Source organism: Pygocentrus nattereri, chromosome 2 (genome assembly GCF_015220715.1).
Source record: "Pygocentrus nattereri isolate fPygNat1 chromosome 2, fPygNat1.pri, whole genome shotgun sequence".
In the NCBI taxonomy this organism is placed as follows: domain Eukaryota; kingdom Metazoa; phylum Chordata; class Actinopteri; order Characiformes; family Serrasalmidae; genus Pygocentrus; species Pygocentrus nattereri.
This window is the reverse complement of record NC_051212.1, coordinates 26,763,360-26,786,842: the sequence shown is the minus strand read 5'-3', so window position 1 is coordinate 26,786,842 and position 23,483 is coordinate 26,763,360. Positions and strand designations below refer to the sequence as shown.

The window sequence follows — 23,483 nt, the reverse complement described above, 5'->3', positions numbered from 1 at the left end:
TTTTGAATGCTATTGCGTTGTTTTTATGGGTATTTTTATCATCTTTAAAAGTGTTTTTTTTTATTAAGATGACTACTTGTTTTCTCTGTTTTCAAGGATATATTGCAATGTGACTAAGTGAAAAACGTGGTTGCCTTTTTTCACAAACATGGAAACGTCTGGACAGGAGGCAAAAGGTAATCATGTGAATTATGTGATAATGGAGGTGATGGTTGTTCATTGTCTTATACTTTCACTCCATGGATCCATTCTTCTACTTTCAGCTGAGATTTGACGAACTATTCATACGTTCACAAACATAATTTCTATGTTTTTTCTTCCGCCCGTTTCCGTAATTCATAGGCTAAATCTCAAATGGCTCCCTGCTCTCTATCCAGTGCACATTGTAGGTCACACAACAGTGGGTTCTGCACACAAATAGAGCATCAAATGCCAGACAGAAGGGCATTTATACTCGGCTATTAGCTGCACGACTTCCTGTCTAACATTTGAAGACTATTTGGGCGCTGAAGCAGAAGAGTTTCGCGACTTGTGCAGTGCACTATGTAGGGAGTAGGGATCATCTGAGATTCACCCCACAGTAACTTGGTTCAGACTCACCGCCGGGCCTGTGGCCTGTACAGATTCGAATGCCTGTGCTGCCCCCTAGTGGACACTTTCAGCCTAACCTAACTACCTTTAACTGTATGAAAACAGGGTTGGTACAAAATCGAGGAAATGTGAGGTTTGCGCTCGTCTCCACGTGGAGTTCTCTCAGTAGTTTGTTCAAGTTACAGTGTACAGCAGGAGCGAGCTGAGTGTATCAGTTTGACCTGGTGTCCAGTGCTTTTCGACCTCAAGAGTTCACAAGCTCACCCACACACGTGCACGGTGTTTGATCTCCCTCCACTGACGGTGTGGATTCCTAATCTGTGAGCACGCGCGCCTGACTGCCCACTGGCCCTCCGACGCTCATAAGTTCGAGTCCGATGATTGTTTCAAACGCCAGGTGCGAAACTAGAGGCTGAAACAGTCGCTCGTTGTTGTCGTTGACACTGCTATAAAACACCCAGGCACACACTTTCCATTCGCTCTTCCGGAGCGGTGCTGGTGTTTTGTTTACGTTCAGTAAGTAGAGTAGCTGTACGGCCAAAGGTCTCTCGGGAGAAGAAGCGAGGCGAGCGTCGTTGCTAATAGAAGTTCTGCGCTCTGACCGCTCGACATCAGCAGACACCCGCCTGACTCTGCGCTCCGGCTCGAAGGCGTTTCGGCAGCACCCTGTAGAGAGAGCTACTCCGAGCTTGCTCGCCAAGGCTGCTCAAAAACCTCAAAACGATGTCGGCGGCGGAACTACAAGGGTGAGGACAGCCGAGGAAAAGAGCAGCTGAGAAAATGAGGAGTCGCAGTAATTCTGGAGTTAAACTCGACAACTATGCGCGGATAGTTCACCAAACTATCCTCCGTTACCAAGTGAGTAACTTACACGCAGGATTGGGTCGATTTGAACGCCCACCCAGCTAGGCTAGCGTTATGTCGGTCATAACAAGTTCGGTGTTTTCCCCTAACGCAGTCGGTGAAACGACGAGGCTGCAGTTCGCCAACTTCTTATTCGAATTTTCCGTTCCACCTTAAACGGTGCAGTAGTGACACCCTGGCGCTTTTAAGGTGGAGCGGGACATTCTTTGAAGAAGGATCTAACTTAAGTTTCGTAACAACACTGTGTTCGTTCACTGGTAGCCAGCGTTACATATGTACATATATGTTCTGGATATTTGAGACACAGCAGAGCTCTGACATGTTGGTGGTTGGTTTCCCCCCCTCTCTGTCCGTGGAGGCCTGTAGTTGAACATTCAACATCCAGGCACATTAGTTATGTTTAGCGATGTGTTCTTGCATAATAGGAAGTGTTCTTGGTAACAGCTGAGAGGCTCGGTTTCAGCTGCCCTTCTGGCAAGGGTCAGTTTTCTAAGACGTCTGGGATGGTCTCACTGTATGGCTAAGATGACGTCCCTAGAAAGTGTTCACAATGTCTGCACTCTTAAGAAGGTTCTTCAAGGGTTTTAGTAAATGCAGAACCGTGAGTCTTATATGGATCCATTTTATGCCTAAATGGTTATTTGTATGGTAAACTGGTTCTTCAGGTTGATGTAGAAATGTATGTGGTTGTATATAGAACCTTCTTGAAAAGAGTTCTTGTAGTTACAATGTCAAACATGTAGCAGTAGTAGAACCCTTTTTTGTGCTATAAACATCCATTTGTTTTTTGAAAAAAGGTTCCATGTATAACACATACAACACACTCCTCTATCAATCTAAAGAATCAGTTCACTGAGCAAAGAACCATTTAAGTATGAAATGGTTCCATATATAACTTATGGTTCTACATAAAATCATTCTCTTTACTAAAGAACCCTTGAAGAACCATGTTTTTAAGCATGTAGCTGCGTTCAGATGAACTACAATAATATAAACACTCTGACGTTTCAAAAAGTGACCAAGCTTTAAGAGTTACATTATTCTCTTGTCCTGTATAGAAGAACCACTCGAGTCATCTTCATCTATGCAGTAGAGCTGTTTAACCAAAACCACATGGATGGTTGTTTTGCTTGATGTTCAATACAACAATGGTCTAATCTCATACGTTGTTATTTTCCTCCTGTTTATGTTCAGGTTAATTATCTGTTTGCATTTCTTCATAACACAACATGTGGGCCGTATTCATGAAGATGTCTGTCATTTTCTCTAATCCTCTGGGTGATGTGTAGGACCCAGTGACAGGTCTTCTCCCTGCGAGTAAAGAGCAGCCGGATGCCTGGGTCAGGGATAATGTCTACAGCATCATTTCGGTCTGGGCTCTGAGCCTGGCCTACAGGAAAAATGCTGACCGTGATGAGGATAAGGCAAAAGCCTATGAGCTGGAGCAGGTAGGAAACTGGAGAGAGTTTGAGTCCTGTACAACTGATGAGATCTGGGACCTGTTTCATCTCAGTATATCCTGGCTCTAGATAGGTTCATTATCTAGAAGCTGTTCCCCTTGTTCATATCTGAATGTTTCATGTTGAAGGTAAATTGCGGAACTCTTCTTAGATTAGCTTAGAACTGTAATGCCTCTAAGAAAAAAGTAAGAAATAAGTCCTAGAAAATGTATGAGCAAAGAGCCTCTCCAAAAAAGCTTGAGGATTTTCTTAAAGTTATGTGTGTCTGTATTAAATGTTAAATCTGGGCTTGTATTCATGAAGCTTCTCAGAGTAGGGCTGCTGATCTAGGATCTGGTCCTGTCAGTGAATTCATAGTAAATATGAGAAGAATCTGATCCTAGATCAGTGCTGCTATTCTGAGAAGCTTCATGAATACACACCAAGGTCTCTGTGCTGACCTTTGATCATAACTTCAGGTATGTCTTTCCATTTCTTTTTGTTCAAAAGAAGATACTGTATTGAGCAAAAGTCAGAAACCACCCTTTTGTTATTTAATTTCCAGTCACACCAGCCATTAACTACAAGCTTCAGTTGTATATTAAACAGAAAAGCCTCCAACATTAAGTATAATTTCAAATCTAAAATTTAATTTGTACATTCTTTACTTTTGTGCACCTACTGCTACTTTAACTCTTCTTAAAACTGACAAGTTCCAGCCGTGCTGTCATGCTCCCTTTCAAAGAGACACGAACATTCACACAAGCAATTTCCCAAACATCCTTTAGCTGCCTTGTCAATTTCCTCCTTATGGGCATCTAAAAAGGGTGAAGAAGATATTTGCTTAAGATAATCCACTTGCATGAGGAAGCGGAAAGTCAAAGGGTTTCCAAAACTGGACCTCACAAATGTATTAGAAATGCAGAAATAAGGGAATTCCTAACCACCATGCAAGACCTGGTAGGCCGCCAAAACTTTCATCTTTGAGAGAGGAGAAAATCAAGCTCCACTCTTACTTCAGATCTGAAAAAAATCCACTGGCGTTTGACCATCCTTTCACTGTGACAACTCAACAGTGCAATGTGTAGCTATCAAGAAGCTCTTATGGCATAAAGAAAATAGACAAAGTAGAAGAACATTTGCACTAGAACAAAGAAAATCAACATCTGTGTAAGGTTTCGTGGACCGACTCTAAATTTGTAATTGTGAGAGGCAAAAAATGCAACCAACTTCTGTGACTGAACTTTGGAGGTGTGGGAAAACGCTGCACCCAGAGTCCTCACAAGAACCAGAAAATTTGACCATATTGGCCCAGTTTTATCAACCCTACACTGGTTACCAGTTAAATTTCGCATTGATTATAAAATTCTATTATTGACTTATAAAGCTCTAAGGGGACTCGCCCCTCAGTACCTGAGTGAACTTCTCTCCTGCTATGAACCATCACACCTACTTAGATCACAAGTTGCTGGTTTACTACTGGTAATTAATAAGATTACATCAGGGGGGAGAGCTTTCTCATACAACCCCCCCCAGCTTTGGAATAATCTTCCTGTTAATGTTTGGGACTCAGTTTTTATGTTTGGGACACAGCCTCAGTTTTTAAGTCTAGGCTAAATACCTACTTGTATAGTCAAACCTTTGCTGATTTGTCTTCCTTGTCAGATCTAGAAAAACGCAGTCAGTTCTGTAAAGAGTGGCTGACCACAGATTGGAGTATAACAGAGCAGCCACTATTTACAGAACTGACTGCGTTTTTCTTTCCTTTCTTTGTTGAGTTGAATAGCTGCCCATCTTGTGCGTCTGATGCTGTTGCCTCTTCTGCCTTGATCGGGTGCCACTGCTCACCAGCCTTCTGGACCGGCTTGACCACCACTGAGCTTCTTGCTTTACAACGCTGTGCAATCCTCACCCTCAGATGCTGCTGCTGCATAATCATGAATTAAGTTAACCGCTGCTTTTCTTTTTCCCACTTTGTACTATAATACTTTATACTAATAATGTTTACTATCCGGTTTCGACCAGAGGAGGATGGGTTCCCCTTTTGAATCTTGGTTCCTCTCAAGGTTTCTTCCTCTTTAGGGAGTTTTTCCCTTGCCACCGTTGCCACTGGCTTGCTCATGGGGGCTCGGACCCAGATTTTCTTTTCTTTTCTTTCTGTAATACTGATTGTTCTGTAAAGCTGCTTTGTGACAACATCTGTTGTAAAAAAAAAAGAGCTATATAAATAAATTTTGCTTTGCGTTTTTTTTTTTTTTTTTTTTTTTTTTGCTAAACACTTTAAAAATGACAGTATATTTAGTTTATTGAGGGTCTGGTGTAATTTTCTCTTAAATACCTGTTTTATGATTTTTTCCTGTTTTTTGAACTTGTTTTTGAAAAATTAACTTGACTGTGCATGACTTTACATGACTGTATTGACTGGACATTAAATGAATAAGAATAATAATAAATGAATAAGAGTGGTCTCTTATTTTTGTGCTATACTGTAGCTGAATCATCAGCCCAGCCATGCAGTACAGCTGATTATCTAGAAGTCTTAGCAAACTTAATACCTTCTTCCCAAGTGCATCAGGCTGTCTTGATCCTATACTCAGTAGTGGAACTATCTTTGGTGGCCTGTGGCTGTGTATGTTTATCAGAATGTAAACTGCTACAGTGCAGAGAAGACTCATCAGGCCACTGTCATCTCATATTACTCTTTAAAGAGGAGATGAAAAGGTCACAGTTAAGTTTGTACTGTACATTCATTTTAAGATGGGTTCCTATGTACCACAAAACATTGCTGTGTTTTTGTCTGTGTCTTTTCCATTCTCTTAGGGAGTCTAACAGTTTTTCTCTCTTTCTCTCCCCTCAGAGTGTTGTGAAGCTTATGAGGGGCCTGCTTCAGTGCATCATGCGGCAGGTATTCTAGAAGCCCCGCAAAAATATTGAGACTTAAAGAATATATTAAGAGCTAGTTCACTGATACTGATATGCCAGCATGTTCTCATAGTGACATGCCATTCTATTTCTTCTCAGTACATTCTAACCCCACTCACACATGCACACCGCTCTGCTTAGTAAACATGGTCATTGCTTTGTCCTGGCAGCAATCTAAAGGGCATACATGGCTGATTTTTGCTTTGTTTCCTTAGCTGGACAAAGTGGAGAGGTTCAAGTACAGCAAGAGTACAATGGACTGCCTCCATGCTAAATACAACACCTGCACCTGTGCCACTGTGGTGGGCGACACTGAGTGGGGCCACCTGCAGATGGATGCAACCTCCCTCTTTTTGCTCTTTTTGGCACAGATGACTGCCTCAGGTGTGGTGGGCATCACCACAGGCATCAAGCATTACCTCAGACATTACTCCATCATGTTTTTCCATGACAGTCTGTCATTTGTTTTTAGTTTATGTGATCCAGGCTTTGGTTCAAACCTTGCCATCCAAAAACAGTTTTGCTTTGAGCACTGGCCAATACTGATATTTTTGTTCATTTAAAAAATAGTAAGCAATAGGAATTTAACGGTACTATGTTCTAACTTACTCAAACACTCTAACCCCTTACTGGAAGAAATACATAACCAACAAGCAGTATGTATTTTTAGTGAAACTGTCATAAATTAGTATGAATTAGTACAAGTGAACGGATTGAAGACAGAACGGATGACGGACAGAAAATCTAACTTCATAGCTCAGTTATGCTTGATTGGTTAACTACGTTTACGGTGCGTTTTTCTAACTTCAACGAAGAGACTCTGTGGGAACACAGTTTTGTTAAAGCTGTGTGGTGGGGAAGACCCATTTCAGCCTTGTGGTTGTTGAGGACACTGATTATGTGCATGTTACCCAAGATTAGGAACACAGTTTACATTGAAAGAAGAGAACTGTGGCGAAATATGTTGATCATTTAGTGGCCATAGTAATTTAGTGGCCATTGTAAAGTTATTCACAGAACATACTTTGTCCTTGTACATTGTGTGTCCACAATAGCAAGATTGACCTACTATTTAAGTTCCCTATGGCTATTCAATTATAGTTATCACAAGATTGACTTTACTTTGCTTTATGTGGCACTATAAATAATTCTCTGTTATTTCATATTAGATTTGCTACAGAATTGGAGTGTGTTAGTTCTTTTTCCCTCTGATTCCTCATCCGGCATTTTCTGCTGATACCAGCCCTTTACAAATGTAGATCACTGGATCAGCGCCATTAATAATTTGCACAATACTAATTGGTAACATTTCTCGTTTAACTGCTCCTTTAAATGGCTTTTTAAAAAGCTTTAATGAATCAGGGCCTGAGGAGTTTGGACTGACGTGTTTGTCATTTGTGATTTTGTTCCCTCAGGGCTGCACATTGTTTACACTCAGGATGAGGTGGATGTGGTCCAGAATCTGATGTTCTATATTGAGTCTGCATACAAAGTGGCAGTAAGTCTCTCTAAAAACTAAACACCTGGTCCATTTGTGTCATCGTAGATCAGCATTTTCAGGGTAACAGGTTTGCTTGACGTCATTTTTCTGCTTTGCAGGACTTTGGAATGTGGGAGCGAGGAGACAAGACCAATCAGGGAATCCCTGAACTCAATGCCAGCTCTATTGGCATGGCCAAAGTGAGTTAATATTCTTAGATTCAGCTCAGTGAATTTAAGTAATACAGACTTTGTGTTTTGTTTGTCATATCACAGATTCTTAACTTTTAATGTACATTGTGAGATTTTATTTCAATTGAATCTGGACAATTTCTACTGGTCCATTTATCATAAACAGTTCACACAATGTTAAAAGAAGCTGTCCTTTTCAAATGGAGAAAAAAATGACATGAAATGATAGGCTCCAGCACCCTGAAGAAGCGGCTTAGGAAATGGATGGATGGATGGATGGATGGATGGAAATGTGAAATTACAGTGATGTACAACCAAGATGTAATACATATACACTGGGCACAAAAGTCTGAGACCACTAGTGAAAATGTTTCAAAATATTGCATAACAAATAATGTTATCAGAAAAGTAGCCTCTGAGCAGATCAAGTCCACTGGCAACAATTGTTTGTGAATCAGCTAGTCTACACACGACTACAAATTTGTTTCACTCAAATAACCTCTTTCTCTTTTCTTTCCATTCTTGATCTTGATTGCATTCATGTACATACGTGCATAGCCACACACTCATATACACAGATTTTTCCCTCTCTGCACTGAGCAGCTGAGAATGCAGCTGAAGTGGCATGACAGGACGCATTGCCATGTATGTGCACCCTGTGATACTTGGTGCTGTGCCTGACCTAATATAACCTCCTCATGGCTGCTCTGGAGTCATTGGCGGTATCCTTTCAGGCTTTTACCTATGAACTCCATCCAACTGCAGTGAAGTCTTGCTGTTCTTCTTACTTTACTCTGGGTAGTGAGACAATGTGAAAGTTATAGACCTTGGCACTAAGTGTGTATACTGCTACAGTGAAATATCACCTTGGCACTCCAAAGTGGAAAGACTGTGATTTCAAATGACTGGCCAGAACTCTGAATGCCCGGAGTGAATGTTGGCTTTGTTTTTACTCATGACCTGAGACTTGTGTTTGAGCATAATAACTGAATGAAGTCTTTTGTGTCTGTAGGCAGCACTAGAGGCCCTGGATGAGCTGAATCTGTTTGGAGCCAAAGGGGGACCTAGCTCAGTGGTCCATGCTCTACCAGATGACATCCAGCACTGTCAGGTAAAGTTAGAAGTGGGCTGAAAACATGCCTATGTAGTTACAGAGCACAGCCCAGACCTGAAAGAGTTATGAGCAGTGGTCCTGAAATATGTACTTGCATTTGGGCAGTCTGTATGTTTAATGAACTTTAGAATGACATACATTGTAACTTTACTCTGTAATATTAGGGGGCAGCACAGTGGTGCAGTGGGTATACACATTGACATGACTATAACATAATCATAATTCTTGCCATGACCTGTATGGTATGGTTATGTCCATAATGTCCATGTTGTATAACTGTTATCCTTTACTCTTAATCTCAGTCACTCTTATATTTTAAGTGCTGCTTTACCTGCAGATATGATAAGCATTTTGTCTAGGCAGTTGCATTGAAATTTTTCAGCCGTGATATACTTTGCTTATGTTAGGGCTTTTATGTCAGTTCTGGAAGACTGCAGCAAGGTACAGTTCGGTGTTTTCCCTGGTCCAATAACATTGGCATCTCTTGAAGCCTCTGAAAAGAATAGCTCAAATTTGTCCTTTAAATTTTTATAATTGCTTAGCATTTAAGCAGTGCGATAAAGTATATTTAGCCAGTTGACGGCATCTGCCACAGTGTTATTTTAAGACCTTAAACTGTTAGATGGAACATTCTGCTGACCCAAAAGCAATGAGAGCCATCACATCTGCAACATTCCACTATATTCAGTAAATATTTCTGATTTCCAGGCTTCTTCTTAGAACAGGTGTTTGGAAATGAGATCAATGATGCACTAAACTGTACAGTGCTGCGGCCTACCGGGATTTGTGTTTGAAAATCCTGTATTATGCTATTGGAGTGACCATAGTGTCAACCCCCCCCTCCCCAGTCCATTCTTAACTCCATGTTGCCCAGAGCCTCAACTTCAAAAGAGGTAGACGCTGGAGTCCTCGCCATAATCTCCTACCCAGCATTTGCTGTGGAAGACATAGAATTGGTCAACATCACTAAGGAGGAAATCATATCTAAACTACAGGTAGGAGCTGCCTTTATTTAGCATATGGTTAGGCTGGGTGCAAATAATTTTTGTTCTTCTTCTTCTTTTGACACTGTACTCACGTGTTTATTTTCTGTAGGGGCGATATGGCTGCTGTCGGTTTCTCAGAGATGGCCATAAAACACCTAAAGAGGTAAAATTTATTTATGACATCACATCTTGATTTTTTTCCTTTTTACTTTGTAACCGTTATTAAATATTACCAATTTAGCTAATATTGGTTAAGATTCAGATGGTACACATTATCTCTGGAAACTTTCCTTCTTTCAAGATTTTCTACGGTTAAGTCAGTCTTCTCTGTGCCTCCCCATGCTGAGTATTAATTCCTTTCTGCAGGACCCCAGTAGACTGTATTATGAGTCTGCTGAGCTGAAATTGTTTGAGAACATTGAATGTGAGTGGCCTCTCTTCTGGACCTACCTCATCCTGGATGGCATCTTCATAAACAGCCCAGAACAGGTTTAAAAAAAAAAAAAACACTGCACATTTGGGTAGGCAGTAAGTCAAAAATATTGTATCACAGTAATTCAAGACATTTTCATGATACACACCGAAATGTTTTTTTTTTGTTGTTGTTTTTTTTTTTTTTTTTTAAGTTTTAATAACTTGGAGCAGATGAACCAGAACCTGTAGTGCCACATAAAAAACAAGAATTAATAATTTGAATAAACCTAAAACTACAGTGATTTGTATTCAGTGTTTCACAGTCTGTACCACACTAAATCCAATTGAAAAGATCTAATTATGCTCACTTTGTAATTAAACATGCAGCTGGTCAGTTTTTTTTAAAGTACTGATCCATTATAATAAGTGTATTGCAAAAAGAGCATTGTGACACAATTTATCATGATAACAATAAAATAGCGTTATATTGCTCAACCCTACTGCATGTTTTCCTCAGATACTGTTGATTAGCCAAGACATATTGATGTCTGAAGGTATTGATGCTCTAGATGTCATAAAGATGGTCAGTTTGGGTTTCTAAAAAGCATTGCTTGAAATGTTTCTCCTCAGGTGCAGGAGTACAGAGAAGCATTGGATGGTATTCTGATCAAACAAAAGGATGGAATACGTCTAATGCCTGAGCTCTACAGCGTTCCCCCTGATAGAGTAAGATGAACCTACTCTACTGTGTAGTAAAACTTTGGCATTGATATTTTTAATTGATTGAAGAATCTATGCTTTAAATACCACTGTGATCTTTCAGAACTGCATTGATGTCATTTACATGTCATCTCCCAGGTGGATGAGGAGTATGTGAACCCTCACTCTGTGGAGAGGATCCCGATGGGCAAATGTCCTCTCAAGTGGGGGCAGTCCCTCTACATTCTGGGAAACCTGCTCGCAGAGGTGAGAGCTGAATCAGTTCATGCTCAAGGATCTTAAAGTTTTTAAAGGGGTCAAATTGTTCTTTTTTATCATTCAAATCAAAATCATTTCATCATTAACTCAAAATAACCATAGATTAGAATTAGATGTTATTGAAAATTTCAAATTTCAGGTTCTCATTCTATTTTAAGGGTTTCTTGGCTCCTGGAGAAATAGACCCACTCAATCGCAGGTTCTCCATCATTCCCAAGCCTGATGTTGTTGTCCAAGGTAAGCTTTGTTCTGTTTTTCCAATTTGTGATGAAACTATTTATTTATTTATTATTATTTTTTTTTTCTTATGTAGGCTGTGTTTTTCACTTTGGATGTTGGCCTATTTATTTATTTTTGGGCAGTGTCCATTGTGGCGGAGAATGACGAGATTAAGACTTTGCTCCTGAAGAATGGGATAGAGGTGGAGACAGTGGCGGACATCCACCCTATCAGAGTGCAACCTTCCCGAGTTCTTAGTCACATTTACGCCAGGCTAGGTAGACACAATGTGATTTCAAAAAAAAGAAGAAAAAAAAATCTAAGAAAATCCTCGAAATTGTGTTCTACATTTTACAACTTATTGACAACTTGCTCTTGTTCAAATATCTTCAAAGATCAGGTCAACATCAACAGTTCTCTTTTGTTCATTTTGGACCAGTGCTTGTGATTTATCTGGAAGATAAAATAATTTTTTTCCTAAAGGTCGCAATAGGAGGCTAGGGCTGACCGGCAGGCCTTATCGCAGGATTGGTGTGTTGGGAACCTCTAAGCTGTACATCATTCGCAACACCATCTTTACTTTTACACCTCAGGTACTGCGAGATACAGGACACTTCTATGTTAATTGGTTTAGAAGAGGGATATTTTGTTTCATCCATGTAAATAAAATGTTTGAGAGGTTTAAGTGATAATTTCTTAAAATATATATTTTTTTTGTGGCTTTTGCTTGGACGCTTTTCTATTATGCTTTCTTCCATGTGTTTTTATTGATCTGTGTTTCTCCCAATCTCTCCTAACAGTTCATTGATCACCAGCAGTTCTATCTGGCCCTGGATAACAGGATGATTGTAGAGATGCTGCGAACTGACCTGTCCTACCTTTCCTCTCGCTGGAGGATGACTGGCCGGCCAACTGTCACCTTCCCTGTTTCCCAGACCATGCTGAGTGAGTGGGGGAAAGGGGGTGATATATTTACAAAGTTGCTTTCTTATTAGTTATTAGACAGCTTTAAGTCAAGGTAGCATTCAGTATAGTTGGGCCTACACTAACAGTAAAAAGTTCTCTCTTTTTTAAAAAAATTTTTTTTTGAACCTTTTTGAAATAGTAATGAAATGGGAATATGGAAGTACTCCTGCCAGTAAAATTGGCTGAAATGCATTAAGATGAACAGGCTTCACTTGTTAATTCTAAGAAACAAATATTAATTAGTTTGATAAGAGAAATGTGTAGTAATTAGTGGCTCCAGCTGTACATTTTACAATTCCAAATTTGACCAAAATGAAAACTCCATCCATCCATCCATCCATCCATCCATCCATCAGGGTTGCGGGGGGGGTGCTGGAGCCTATCCCAGCAATCTTCAAAGTTATGTCACTTATTCATGATGAAAGATCACCCTATATGCACTAGCTTGGTTCATCATCGTAATGACAACTGTTTTGGCCAACAATATTTTTATATGGAATTGGCCATTTCTGTCTGAAAAAGGCACATGTACAAACCACAGACAAAAATTCTAACCATAAATGCCCTTAAATTATAAGAAAGAGAGGAGATGAGTAGGTGAGGTATGTTTTTCACTCTCCATCTAGCTGAGGACCACACAGACCTGGACCCTGCAGTACTGGCCACTCTGAAGAAACTCCAGGATGGCTACTATGGAGGAGCACGGTAGGAAAGTAGCTGTGAGATATTTGATTAGTGTCCCCCTTTAACCAAGTGTCCCACTTTAACCAACAACAACTTTATTTGCCTTATAAAGATGGAACAATGGAAAAAAGTCATATAAATTCATAAAGAAATAATAAGGAAGCTTTGAGATAATCAGTGGGCATACATTTAAAAAAAATGGTACATGTCTTGTGCTCGTAGCAGATTGTGGTGGGATGTGCACATTTTACCCTGCCCTTCCCTCCTTTTAGGATACAGACGGGAAAGTTATCAGAGTTTCTTACTACTTCCTGTTTTGCTCACCTGAGTTTCCTGGATAGCGGTAAGCCACGCTCCAGCAGCATGGGCTGGGGTGAGGATGAGGACGAAGAGAACTTCTTTAGCGAAGGGACTGTGCATGATATCCACATTGATGATGGTAAGGAAGGAGAATCACAGGTTATACTAGTTAGAGAAGTGTCATTAATGCTCAGTCCATTTAAAATTTAAGAACTTTTCATATAACGAATGTTCTACTCTTGCCTACTCTTAACACAGACTAGTTGTATGGGGTTTGAACTTGGTGAGGTCCATTCACTTTCTTGTAGTGCTTGTATGTGCTAAAACAGTGATCATACACTATATGATCAAAAGTATGTGGACTTTTGACCATCACACCTGTATGAGCTTGTTGGACATCCCATTTTAAAACCATGGACATTGATATGGAGTTGTGCCCACACTTCTGGGAAGGCTTTCCACAAAATTTTAGTGTCTCTTATGCCTGGACAATATCTAAAGATAACATGATATTTTCTAGTTTTAAAAGTGCAATTGTCAGTTGTCATCAACGATATCCGATTACATCGCCCAGGTCTAATGTCTTGTGGGAATTTGTGCCCATTCAGTCAAAAGAACAGGTCAGGCCCTGACATTAGATGAGAAGGCCTGGCTCACAATCATCTAAAATGATCTTTGTATGCTGTAGCATTAATCTTACCTTTCACTGGACCTAAGGGACCATGCCCAAACCCTTAAAAACAGCCCCTGACCTTTAACCCCTCCACCACCAAAACTTTACCATTGGCACTGTGCAGTCTGATGGGTAGCGTTCTCCCGTCATCATGTTCTTTTCTTTTAAAAAGTTATTTACTTCTGACCCTGTGTCTGATTTCTCTACCATCATTGCTAGATAAGGAGACTGCTTTTCATGGCTTTCATGGTGTCTAGTAAAGTAGTAGTGCTTACTTTCAATGCAAACAGAACTATATGCTGTTTAAAGGGTTTTTTGTGTGTAAGCACTGTTTAGATGCAAATGCATTGAACAACCAATGCATGACTGGCCATGAACTAATTGTTTTATTTGCTAGGCTTATGGAGAATGCATTTTGATTTTATGTGTACTGTTGTTATTGTTGTTGTTGTTATTATTATTATTATTATTATTATTATATTTTTTTTTAGGCTTTGTTTCAGTGAATGGAACAATGCATGAGTTTTGATAAAAAATGTACTTCAAGAGCAATGACTTACTTTGTGTAAATTTATGCTCAGAAACCTCTACATATATGCATATCTGTCCGTCTTGCGCTGAAACAAATTCAGATTCAGATGACCTGGCTCAGTATCTAGATCAGCTCTTGGCTACAGCAGTACCACAGAAGGGTATGAGAGCGGAGGGCAGGGCCACTGGACTGGGCCGTTTCAAAGCTGCAGCCAGTAAGACCAAGGAGATGGTGTCTCTAGTGAACAAGGCCAAAGAGCTCCATATCCATAGTAAGTGTAGCTTTTAGCATTTTTGTTCTAGCCTGATTTGATTAGTGTTACCATTACTGGTTATAGGTGTCAGCATTTCCTCTTCCGTTGCATATTTGCATGTAGAGGTGAGGCGAGTCATATCCATCATATTCCCTCAAGTTAATTTTGTTTTTCATTTTATCACTATAGATGTGCACATGTATCTACCCACTAAGCTTTTCCGATCCCCGCAACCATCTCTCAATCTAAAAGACTCTTCTGGACCAGAAAACAGCCAGGTACACACACAGACACACACACACAGACACACACACACCTGTGTATGGTTTAAATGATTGTCATTTTTAAAAATCACTGGTATTTTTATGTGTTGCTATAAATGTTGTTGCTGCTCATTTTTTGGGGGGGGGGATCTCGTTTAAGTCCTTTAAAAACCTGCATTTAATGATGTAGGCTAATGATCTAATGGGCCCATGTCCCTCTCTTGTCCTGTATTTTGTTATTATATTATGTGTCATAAAAAAAAAAAAAAAAAGCAGTCAGCATCTGACTATAGGACAGCCTCTTTCACACCATTAAACATGTAAACATGCAGTAAAATGATCTGTTTATGCATATAAATATTTTTATACTACATTAAATGCTTGTATACTATATGAAATTAAATTATAATTAAATTATACTATAATCAAATTGCTCAAGGCTACAAACACAAATAGATAAGTTTTTCTCTGTGTTTTCTCTGTGTCCCCCACTGTAGTGTCCGGAGCTGGTTGTGACATCAGAGAGCAATTTGCCCCGTGGTGCTGATGGCTCTATAGACTACACAGCTCTTGCACAGCTCCTCAAAGACACACACAGTCTCCAGGACCAGGCAGACATTCTCTACATTCTTTTCAAAGACAAGTCAGTCTTGTGCATTTTTATCTACACTTTTATATAGTATTGTGCACCCACCATTTATCTTTGTTTATGTCTGTGAATGAATTACGTATGACAATTTTGACTTAAAATAAATAAATGAACTGTGGTCTCTGACCTTTCGACTGTATTGTAACAACCTTTTTGGATGGGATTAGCTTTTCGTGGGGAGGTAGGATATCAGTTTACACAGAATGTGCATAGTTTTTGTGACCAGTTCACATGGGATAAGAAATCTGAGTATAAATGACAGAGATGGGAGAGGCTACTAGGTTTATGCACTGCCTTCACTCTTGAAATAAATAGATAACACACAAACATATTTAATTTATCTTGCTGTCTTAAGTGAATGTAGTGTCATTTAGCACATTTCAGGTAGGACTGTGCATATCAGCTTGATTTCAGCCACAGAAAACATAAGTAAACCCTGAGTGCCTTTTCTCCACAGAAATGATGGCATTTTTACTGAGAAGTTGATTTGCACAGCATTAATACACCTGAGGTTATTTCTATGGTGTGTTTTATGGAAAGTAAAAGGAATTCTGATGTGGAAGCATGCAGTGCATAAAAATGACAGACATGGAAGAAGGCACTACGACTGAGACACATTGGCAAAAATGACATTACCATATCTCCCCATGTAAAACTAATCCAATCCAAATAGGTCTTAAGTGTCTTAAGACCCAGTGCTCATTTCGAGAGAAGGGAATCACTAAAAATGGTCATATAATGTAGAGTTTAGCCCAAGTTTTTCAGGAATACGTGCATTAGCAATTTTTGTTTTTATATTAAGTATGTTAAATGCATTGCATTATTTAACTCCATGCTTTAACCTGTGACCCTGTCTTAATAGTCAAAGATGATACAGGTGTTGGAATCTGTGCTTAGCAGGTTATTTTTTTTCTGGTGGGTGTGTTCTCTCAGGGGAATGGAGTGGGACACTCAGCTGCATGACAAAGACAGCACAGTGCGTGAGCTGCTGCTGGAGCTGTATGAGAAAGCAGGAGACCTGCGCTGCTGGGGCCTCATCCGCATGATTTCTGGCATGCTCCGCAAGAAAGTGGAGGAGCTTGACTGGGTGAGCAAGCAACACAACTGTGTTTAGTTTAGGTGTGTGATTGATCAGTAATTATCTTCAGGTGGAGTATTCCTTATAGTATGCAGTATGTGGATGGTGGTGTATGTTGCTTATGTGTTTTTGCAGGCCTGCTCTGATTTGCTGGCTCATCAGAAGCACCTAACGGTGGGCTTACCTCCAGAGCCCAGAGAAAAGACCATCACTGCGTGAGTTAGCTGCTAACTATCTTAAAGTTTCACTGCCAAACCGTGTACATTACATACATACTGCAGTTGTAAGAAAACCAAATAACTTTTTCATGTGAGCACTTCTTTACCCATAAAATTGCCCAGTAGAAAAATTGAAGAGCCAAAATAAGAGTTTGTTTTTCATTACATTTTGCATTAGTAGATGTTAAGTACATTTTCATTCTCCTATACCAGTTCAGACCAGTTCAAAAGATTTTCTGGTACAGTCTGTTTTTGACAGGATTGCTTATTTTGGCTTTGTGTACAGCTGTAGAAACAAAAAGTGTCTGCTTTGTGTCTTGTCTCAGGCCCATGCCCCCTGACCAGCTGGCAAAACTGATTGAACAAGCTAGTGAGAACATCACTATCTCCATCCTCACCCAGGTTAGCTATATCACTACTTCCACATCCTGCTTATCTTTCGTGTAGATGTTTTATATAAAAGAAAAGGAGAAACCCAGAAATAACATTAATTGCGAGCTATGTGAATGAAAATAAGTAGTTTTTATATGTTTTAGTCTAGTTCATGCTGTCTGTTCTAGATATCTTGTGGCTGTATTTTACTGTATGTGTGTGTGTGACAGGAGATCATGGTGTACCTGGCTATGAACATCAGGACTCAGCCTGGACTATTTAGTGAGATGTTTAGGCTTCGGATCGGCCTCATCATTCAGGTCATGGCTACTGAACTGGCCCAGTCACTCAGCTGTTCAGGTACAGCAAAAAAGAATGAAATGCTTTGTTTTATACTGGATCTCCTCTTGTATAGTAATTAATCTTAGTGTATGATGAATATTTTTAAGAGCTAAGCTTATGTAGCTTAAGTAACCATCTCAAACTTTAAGGACCTGTTGGTCTTACTCTCATAACGGCACTCTCATAACTATGTGACTTATGTTTGTCTCATAATAGTTACAAAATGGTAAGCTTTAAGATGAATGATTTATGCATGTATTTGTATTTTGGGTGTTTCAGGTGAGGAGGCTACAGAAAGTCTGATGAATCTGAGTCCCTCTGAGCTGAAGAATCTATTACATCACATCCTCAGTGGCAAAGAGTTTGGTGTGCAGAAAAGCGGTTGGTGACTGCCTTAATATCTTTACCACTTCCTTATATTTCCTCTTCTTCCCCTTTGCTTCTAGTGTGCTATGTGCTGCACAGTATTTAGTGCATTCAGCCAATGTACAGCACTAAAATAACAAGATGTTTACAACCATTTATCTCAGCAGTAAGTGTGCCAGGAAAATCTCTTTTAACTTTAGAATAAATATGGTAAAAACAAAGAATTTTTTTGTTTTCAAAAAAGTAGTTCTGTGGAGTAGTTGGGAGAACCCAGGTTTGCTTATAGATATGTCCTCAACATCTCAGGCCACTACATGGATTTGTTAAAATCTATCAGCAGCACACATTGATCCAATTTAATGAGGGATTTACAAGCCAAACTAGGTATTAGATGATAACTACACATACTACTGAACAGAAGTTTGGAAATGGTTAGATGAAAACATTGACATGCATAAACACACGCACATGCATTTTCTAAGCCGCTTATATAAAAGGGGAGTTCCACTAATGTTATTATTTTTCATTCAGAGTATTTTGATATGCTTCATTCTAGAGAAACTTGTAAGTCAACGTTTTTCCTCTTAACGTGTATTTGATAGAATATATTCTTTGTGCACTTGTGGATCTGAACTTGACACTCATCAACAACCAGTGACTAAATAATACTCAACATTCTGAATGGTAGCATCTGCTAACTTGGCTCATAGTGTAACAGGAGTGGGATTCGGATCACCCATAAATAAATGTAAAAAATGAACAGCCTGATTATTGTGGCTACAAAATGAAATTTCATTTCCAATTTGACACGTGTATTTATCAGTCCGTGCCTCTGAATAGCATCACATACAGTTTAATCTGATTAAACTACATAATGGGTATGTTTACACCTCGTGTTAACCTGTTTTTTTGGTGTTTGGATCATGTTTGTATTTCACTTGACGGTTAAATCCATCAATCCAAGGTGCATTGTGAGCAGACTATGATCATTAACCACAATTAACACACGTGTAAGTAGCATGAGTTCTCGATATCCATTTACAGTTGTGTGAGCGGAAATGCATCTGCTGAGTGCTGGCTAGTGAGTAAGAGAGAATAAACAAGGAAATAAAAGTGAAATGGAAGCGATGTATGACTTGACATGCTTTTTTTCTCAGGAGTAGTACAATTGGATCTCATCTGATCAAGTTATTTGTTATTAAGTGTAAGCAGAATCTGGTCAGAGTACATTTAGATATGATCCGGACACTAAACATGTGTTAATGCAAGATGTGAACAGGCTTAGTGTGTTGTCTTCATGCTGGCTTTGTGGGCATCACTGCCAACAGCTCTAAGAAAACCCAGCATCCCAGGTGAAAAATGATTAGGGGTAATGTGGAGAGGAAGAATAAAGTTGAGATAAAATCTAAAGCACGGAAAGGTGCAGGACCCAGTTTGTTGAAGGCGAGAGATGGACTATGACAACCCAAACATGAAACATAAGCTTTGCCTTGGGAATTGACATCTGAACCTGAATGCTGGCACAGACAGGGTTTGGACAAATATTTCAAGCTCTTATGCTTGTGTTTGTTTTTCCTGCTTTCCAGTCCGCTCAGTGGAGACAGGTGCAAGTCCTGCCATCTCCATCCATGAGGTTGGCCATGTGGGTGCCACCAAAAGCGAGCGAGCAGGCATCAGCAAACTGAAGAGTGATATGAAGCTGGTAAGCAACTGAAGCAGACAGCAACAGGAAGCAGACATTCATCCAACAAATAAATTACTTAGGACATTACTCACAGCACTGGAACTAGGAAATTTAAACAAGTCATGTTCTGCTGTGGTAAGAATGAACTCAGTTGTGTCTTCATTTGCAGCTGGAGGAGAGGAGATTGTCTTGGTCTTCTCAGAGTAAGGTGATTTGTCAGCCATACCATGCTTTAATGTGGTGTCAGGGCTAATGCAGTAATTAATATTTGCCAAAGTCAATGTGATTACTTTTTTTTCTGAAGTAAATAACTAGATAATAAATAATTGACTGGTGTTGGAAAATGGAAATTTGCAACACAATTTCACACTGAGCAATCTACTCCACTCCAATCTCACAAAAAACCTTAAGTGACCAAAACATTGTGTCCACTGATCTCACAAGGGCTGCAGATGCATGGTAATGTGGTGATGAGGGCTGCATGAAATTAATTGTAAATGGTGCGTTGTCAAGCAGAAGTATAGCTTTTGATTCTGATTTTGATTTTGAAAATGTATTCCGTTTTTCTTTCTCCACAGACGATATCACCATCACCCTCCATCGATATTGAACATATTGAGCCCTCTGCAAGAACTGAAGTACTTTTAATTTGAGTCCTTTGTGGTTAATTTTAAATTCCTGAATTTTATGTTACGTTTTGAAGTGCTTTCTTGATGAAAAAAAAAAACTGTTTAACTGAATGTGGTGTTGATGCTCACTGAAACAGAATAATACTGTTCTTCTTCATTAATACTATAGCTTCTATACATATTAAGCCCATAATTGTTGAAATGCGCCATTTTTCATAGTGTTTCTGTCCAAAAGAAGTGTAGCTCCATATTCTTTTTTTTATTTAGGTAGTACTGATGTACGTCTGTTTTGCCTCACTGCCAGATGTGCCGTCTCCAGTCAATGGAGTCATTTGATGGCTCTATTAGTGTGCCTGCAGTGCAGGACAGTCGTCAGGGTCAGTGGCTGCGCAGGAGAAGGCTGGATGGAGCCCTTAACAGAGTTCCAGTGGGTTTTTATCAGAAAGTCTGGAACATTCTGCAGAAGGTGAGCAAAGTTTACACATAATGTGAGCACTGAAAAGACTCCACATTATAACAAGTGCTTTTAAAGCTTATGCAGTACATTTCATTGTGAAAAGAAGCTACAAAACTCTTTAAGTACTGTAAAATAAAATGAGTGCAGATTTTTTTTTCTCTCCATTAGTGTCATGGGCTATCCATCGAAGGCTTCGTGCTTCCATCATCCACTACAAGAGAGGTTTGATACTGACAGAGCATGTTTATACTTTCTTGCAAAAAAAGTTGAACTACCACTAGGGGGTGGCAAAGCGATGTATAGTAACATCAACAGTGTTTTTTGTGGACCTGGAAATGCATTGATGTTTCTGCATCTTCTGTGGAGTCATGTGCGCTCATACATACTCATATCCAGTGTTTTTCATGTACGTATTTGCTTGTTAAATAATAGGATTTATTTATGAGATTCAAGTGTTGTGAATACAGAACCCTATTTGTCACCTAAATGATCTACTCTTTTGGAGCACTGTAAATACATAATCAGACATCAGTTTGAAACATTGATCAAATCTAAACATCTGTCCAGTGGAGAGTCTGAAAATGGTGGCAGTTTTGGTTTTGCTTTGCATTGGTTGTGAGTTGGAGTGATAGAACTGATCATAATTGATTACGATCCGGTAAAGAATGCATTCATTTTTAGCCTAAATAAAATACATTAAAAATAGGCTAATTCTAAATGTAAAATTTGAAAAACATTCTTTTCTTACTGTTTTAATGTTTCATACTATATGCCATACTGTGCAAATAGTTGTACCAGTCACATAAGTCTATTCAACACATTTGTAAAAGTACATTTGGAGCATTCTGAATTACATGAAAAGTATTTGATTAAATAATGTTGGAATTTGAGATGTTGTGATGCATTGAATTGTTTTTCTAAAGTTTTGTAATGGAATTAATTTGAGTCAAAGAGTTGCGAATTCAGAGAAGAGAAGTAAGACTGCAGGAGAGAACAGAACTCTTAAGAACTTGGGCTGGCATTCTGATATTCTCCTCAACCTTTGGATAACAGAGGAAAGACCGAGAAAGCACTGATGAACAGGGAGGAGATGGGGTGTTGGTGGTTGAATTTATAAGATGTTCAATTCTAAGGAGCTTGAACTTCAAACATGGTCCTTTCAAACAGTTATTTCATAACTCCATTAAGAGGTCAAAGATTCTAACCCTTATTATCTGCAGATGCTCTTTATCAGTGGCATTAGGGTTAGGTATTTTAATTTGAGAGTAAAGTTAGGGTTAGAGTGAATGTTGGGTTTATCATTACAGAAAAGAAGTTGAATTTAATGGATATTCAGTTAAATGTCAGTTAAGATCAAGGTGAGCAGCTACAAAGCATCTACAGTGGACTGACAAAGTAAGTTCTACTGCATCATCTAGATTTTTTGTTTCCCCATGTCATCCCCAACTACCACCTCCAGATGACCCCAGGTGAGATAAAGTTTGCAGTGCATGTGGAGACGGTGCTGAACCGTGTGCCTCAGCCGGAGTACAGGCAGTTGCTAGTGGAGGCCATCCTGGTGCTGACCATGCTGGGTGACGTGGAGATCAACAGCATCGGCAGCATCATCCACGTGGAGAAGATTGTCCACATCGCTAATGACATGTTCTGCCAGGACCAGGTGACTAACCTGTTTTAACATTAAGAGCATGCACAGATCTGTAACTCTGCAATATGCTCCTTTTTATTTCTCTTTTTGTTCCTCCTCATGTAGAAAGCTCTAAATGCTGACGAAAACATTCTAGAAAGAGACCCGTCCACAGGCATCTGCCGCCTGTTGTATGATACTGCGCCCAGCGGCCGTTTTGGCACCATGACGTATCTCACCAAGGCAGTGGCTACATACGTCCAGGACTTTCTGCCCAGTGGTGCGTGCGCATTGCAGTGATGCACTATGTCTCCACGATCTACAAAACTCACACAGTTCTACTGTTGACTGTGTTTTTTGGGTCTCGTCAAACCTCTGTTGTAATGGTACATTTTGTGTGTGAAGTGGATTTGAAGTTATAGCCGCTCAGATATTAAGTTACTTGTAACTGTAGTTTCTTTTAAAGTTGCATTCATTCACAGATCGTGGAACAGGAAGTGTTATCATATGCTGTATCATATTTAGTTGTTTGAATTTTCTGTACTCAATCTGGCAGCTCTTCTGTCAGTCATGAAGACAAATTCTCTTGTTTGTCTTTCCCTTTTTAACGCACATTAGTCTCAGATTATTTAAAGCATGGTTTCTAACTAGTAAGTGACTACAGATTATGTGTCATATGAAACTTTTATTTAGGGATTAAGTTGTTGTTTTTTCTCTTTAGCCTTATGTCTTAACTACGTATTAATTTTACCAGCTAAATAATTATTTTAATGTCATAAGGCCATAGTATGCCTAAATGACAATACTACCTTATTAAAAGAATTTCTTTTTAGTGAAATTGATTGCATGTTTTGGTGAAAATAGGGGTAATTTTTTTTTTAATTTTATATCTTAATTTTCTTTTAATGTACCTTTTGTGTTCTGTTGCTTTGGACTGAAATAAAGGAAAATGAGATGTATGGTGTAACATGTATGGTGTTGTTTTTGAATATTTGTCTTATTTACATTATTTTAAAGAAAATAATAAAGAGCACATTGTCCCCAAAAATATTTGGATGTGGTTTGTTAGGTTAGGAAACAAAATGTCAAACAAAGTGGTATTTTAAACTATTTCAAAACTTGATTTCTTTTTGGGAAAGTTCTTTCAAAAGGGAGCATTGTTTTCTTTGCCAGCTTCTGCAGGTTTGCATCC

At 39.2% G+C, this 23,483-nt stretch overlaps 1 protein-coding gene across 3 annotated transcripts; it reads left to right on the top strand.

Annotated features, from left to right (window-relative positions):
- Positions 1-628: 628 nt before the first annotated feature.
- On the top strand, positions 629-23,262 carry phka1a (phosphorylase kinase, alpha 1a (muscle)). 3 transcript variants are annotated; one of them, XM_017709878.2, is made up of 33 exons: positions 637-1,449; positions 2,745-2,903; positions 5,752-5,799; positions 6,032-6,200; positions 7,232-7,314; positions 7,416-7,496; positions 8,500-8,598; positions 9,450-9,596; positions 9,697-9,750; positions 9,954-10,076; positions 10,632-10,727; positions 10,860-10,967; positions 11,138-11,216; positions 11,342-11,476; positions 11,682-11,791; positions 11,999-12,143; positions 12,791-12,869; positions 13,121-13,287; positions 14,454-14,624; positions 14,796-14,884; positions 15,367-15,512; positions 16,452-16,605; positions 16,732-16,811; positions 17,141-17,216; positions 17,417-17,546; positions 17,808-17,909; positions 19,481-19,596; positions 19,748-19,786; positions 20,157-20,216; positions 20,512-20,673; positions 20,833-20,886; positions 22,124-22,324; positions 22,418-23,262. In XM_017709878.2, the coding sequence occupies exons 1-33, from the start codon at positions 1,372-1,374 to the stop codon at positions 22,589-22,591; spliced, it is 3,714 nt and encodes a 1,237-aa protein (XP_017565367.1). In that variant the 5' UTR covers positions 637-1,371; the 3' UTR covers positions 22,592-23,262. The 3 variants fall into 3 exon arrangements, with proteins under 3 accessions (XP_017565369.1, XP_017565367.1, XP_017565368.1); XM_017709879.2 differs by lacking the exon at positions 19,748-19,786 and having other exon boundaries at positions 640-1,449; XM_017709880.2 differs by lacking the exons at positions 20,833-20,886; positions 22,124-22,324; positions 22,418-23,262 and having other exon boundaries at positions 629-1,449; positions 19,748-19,781; positions 20,512-20,653.
- Positions 23,263-23,483: the final 221 nt, after the last annotated feature.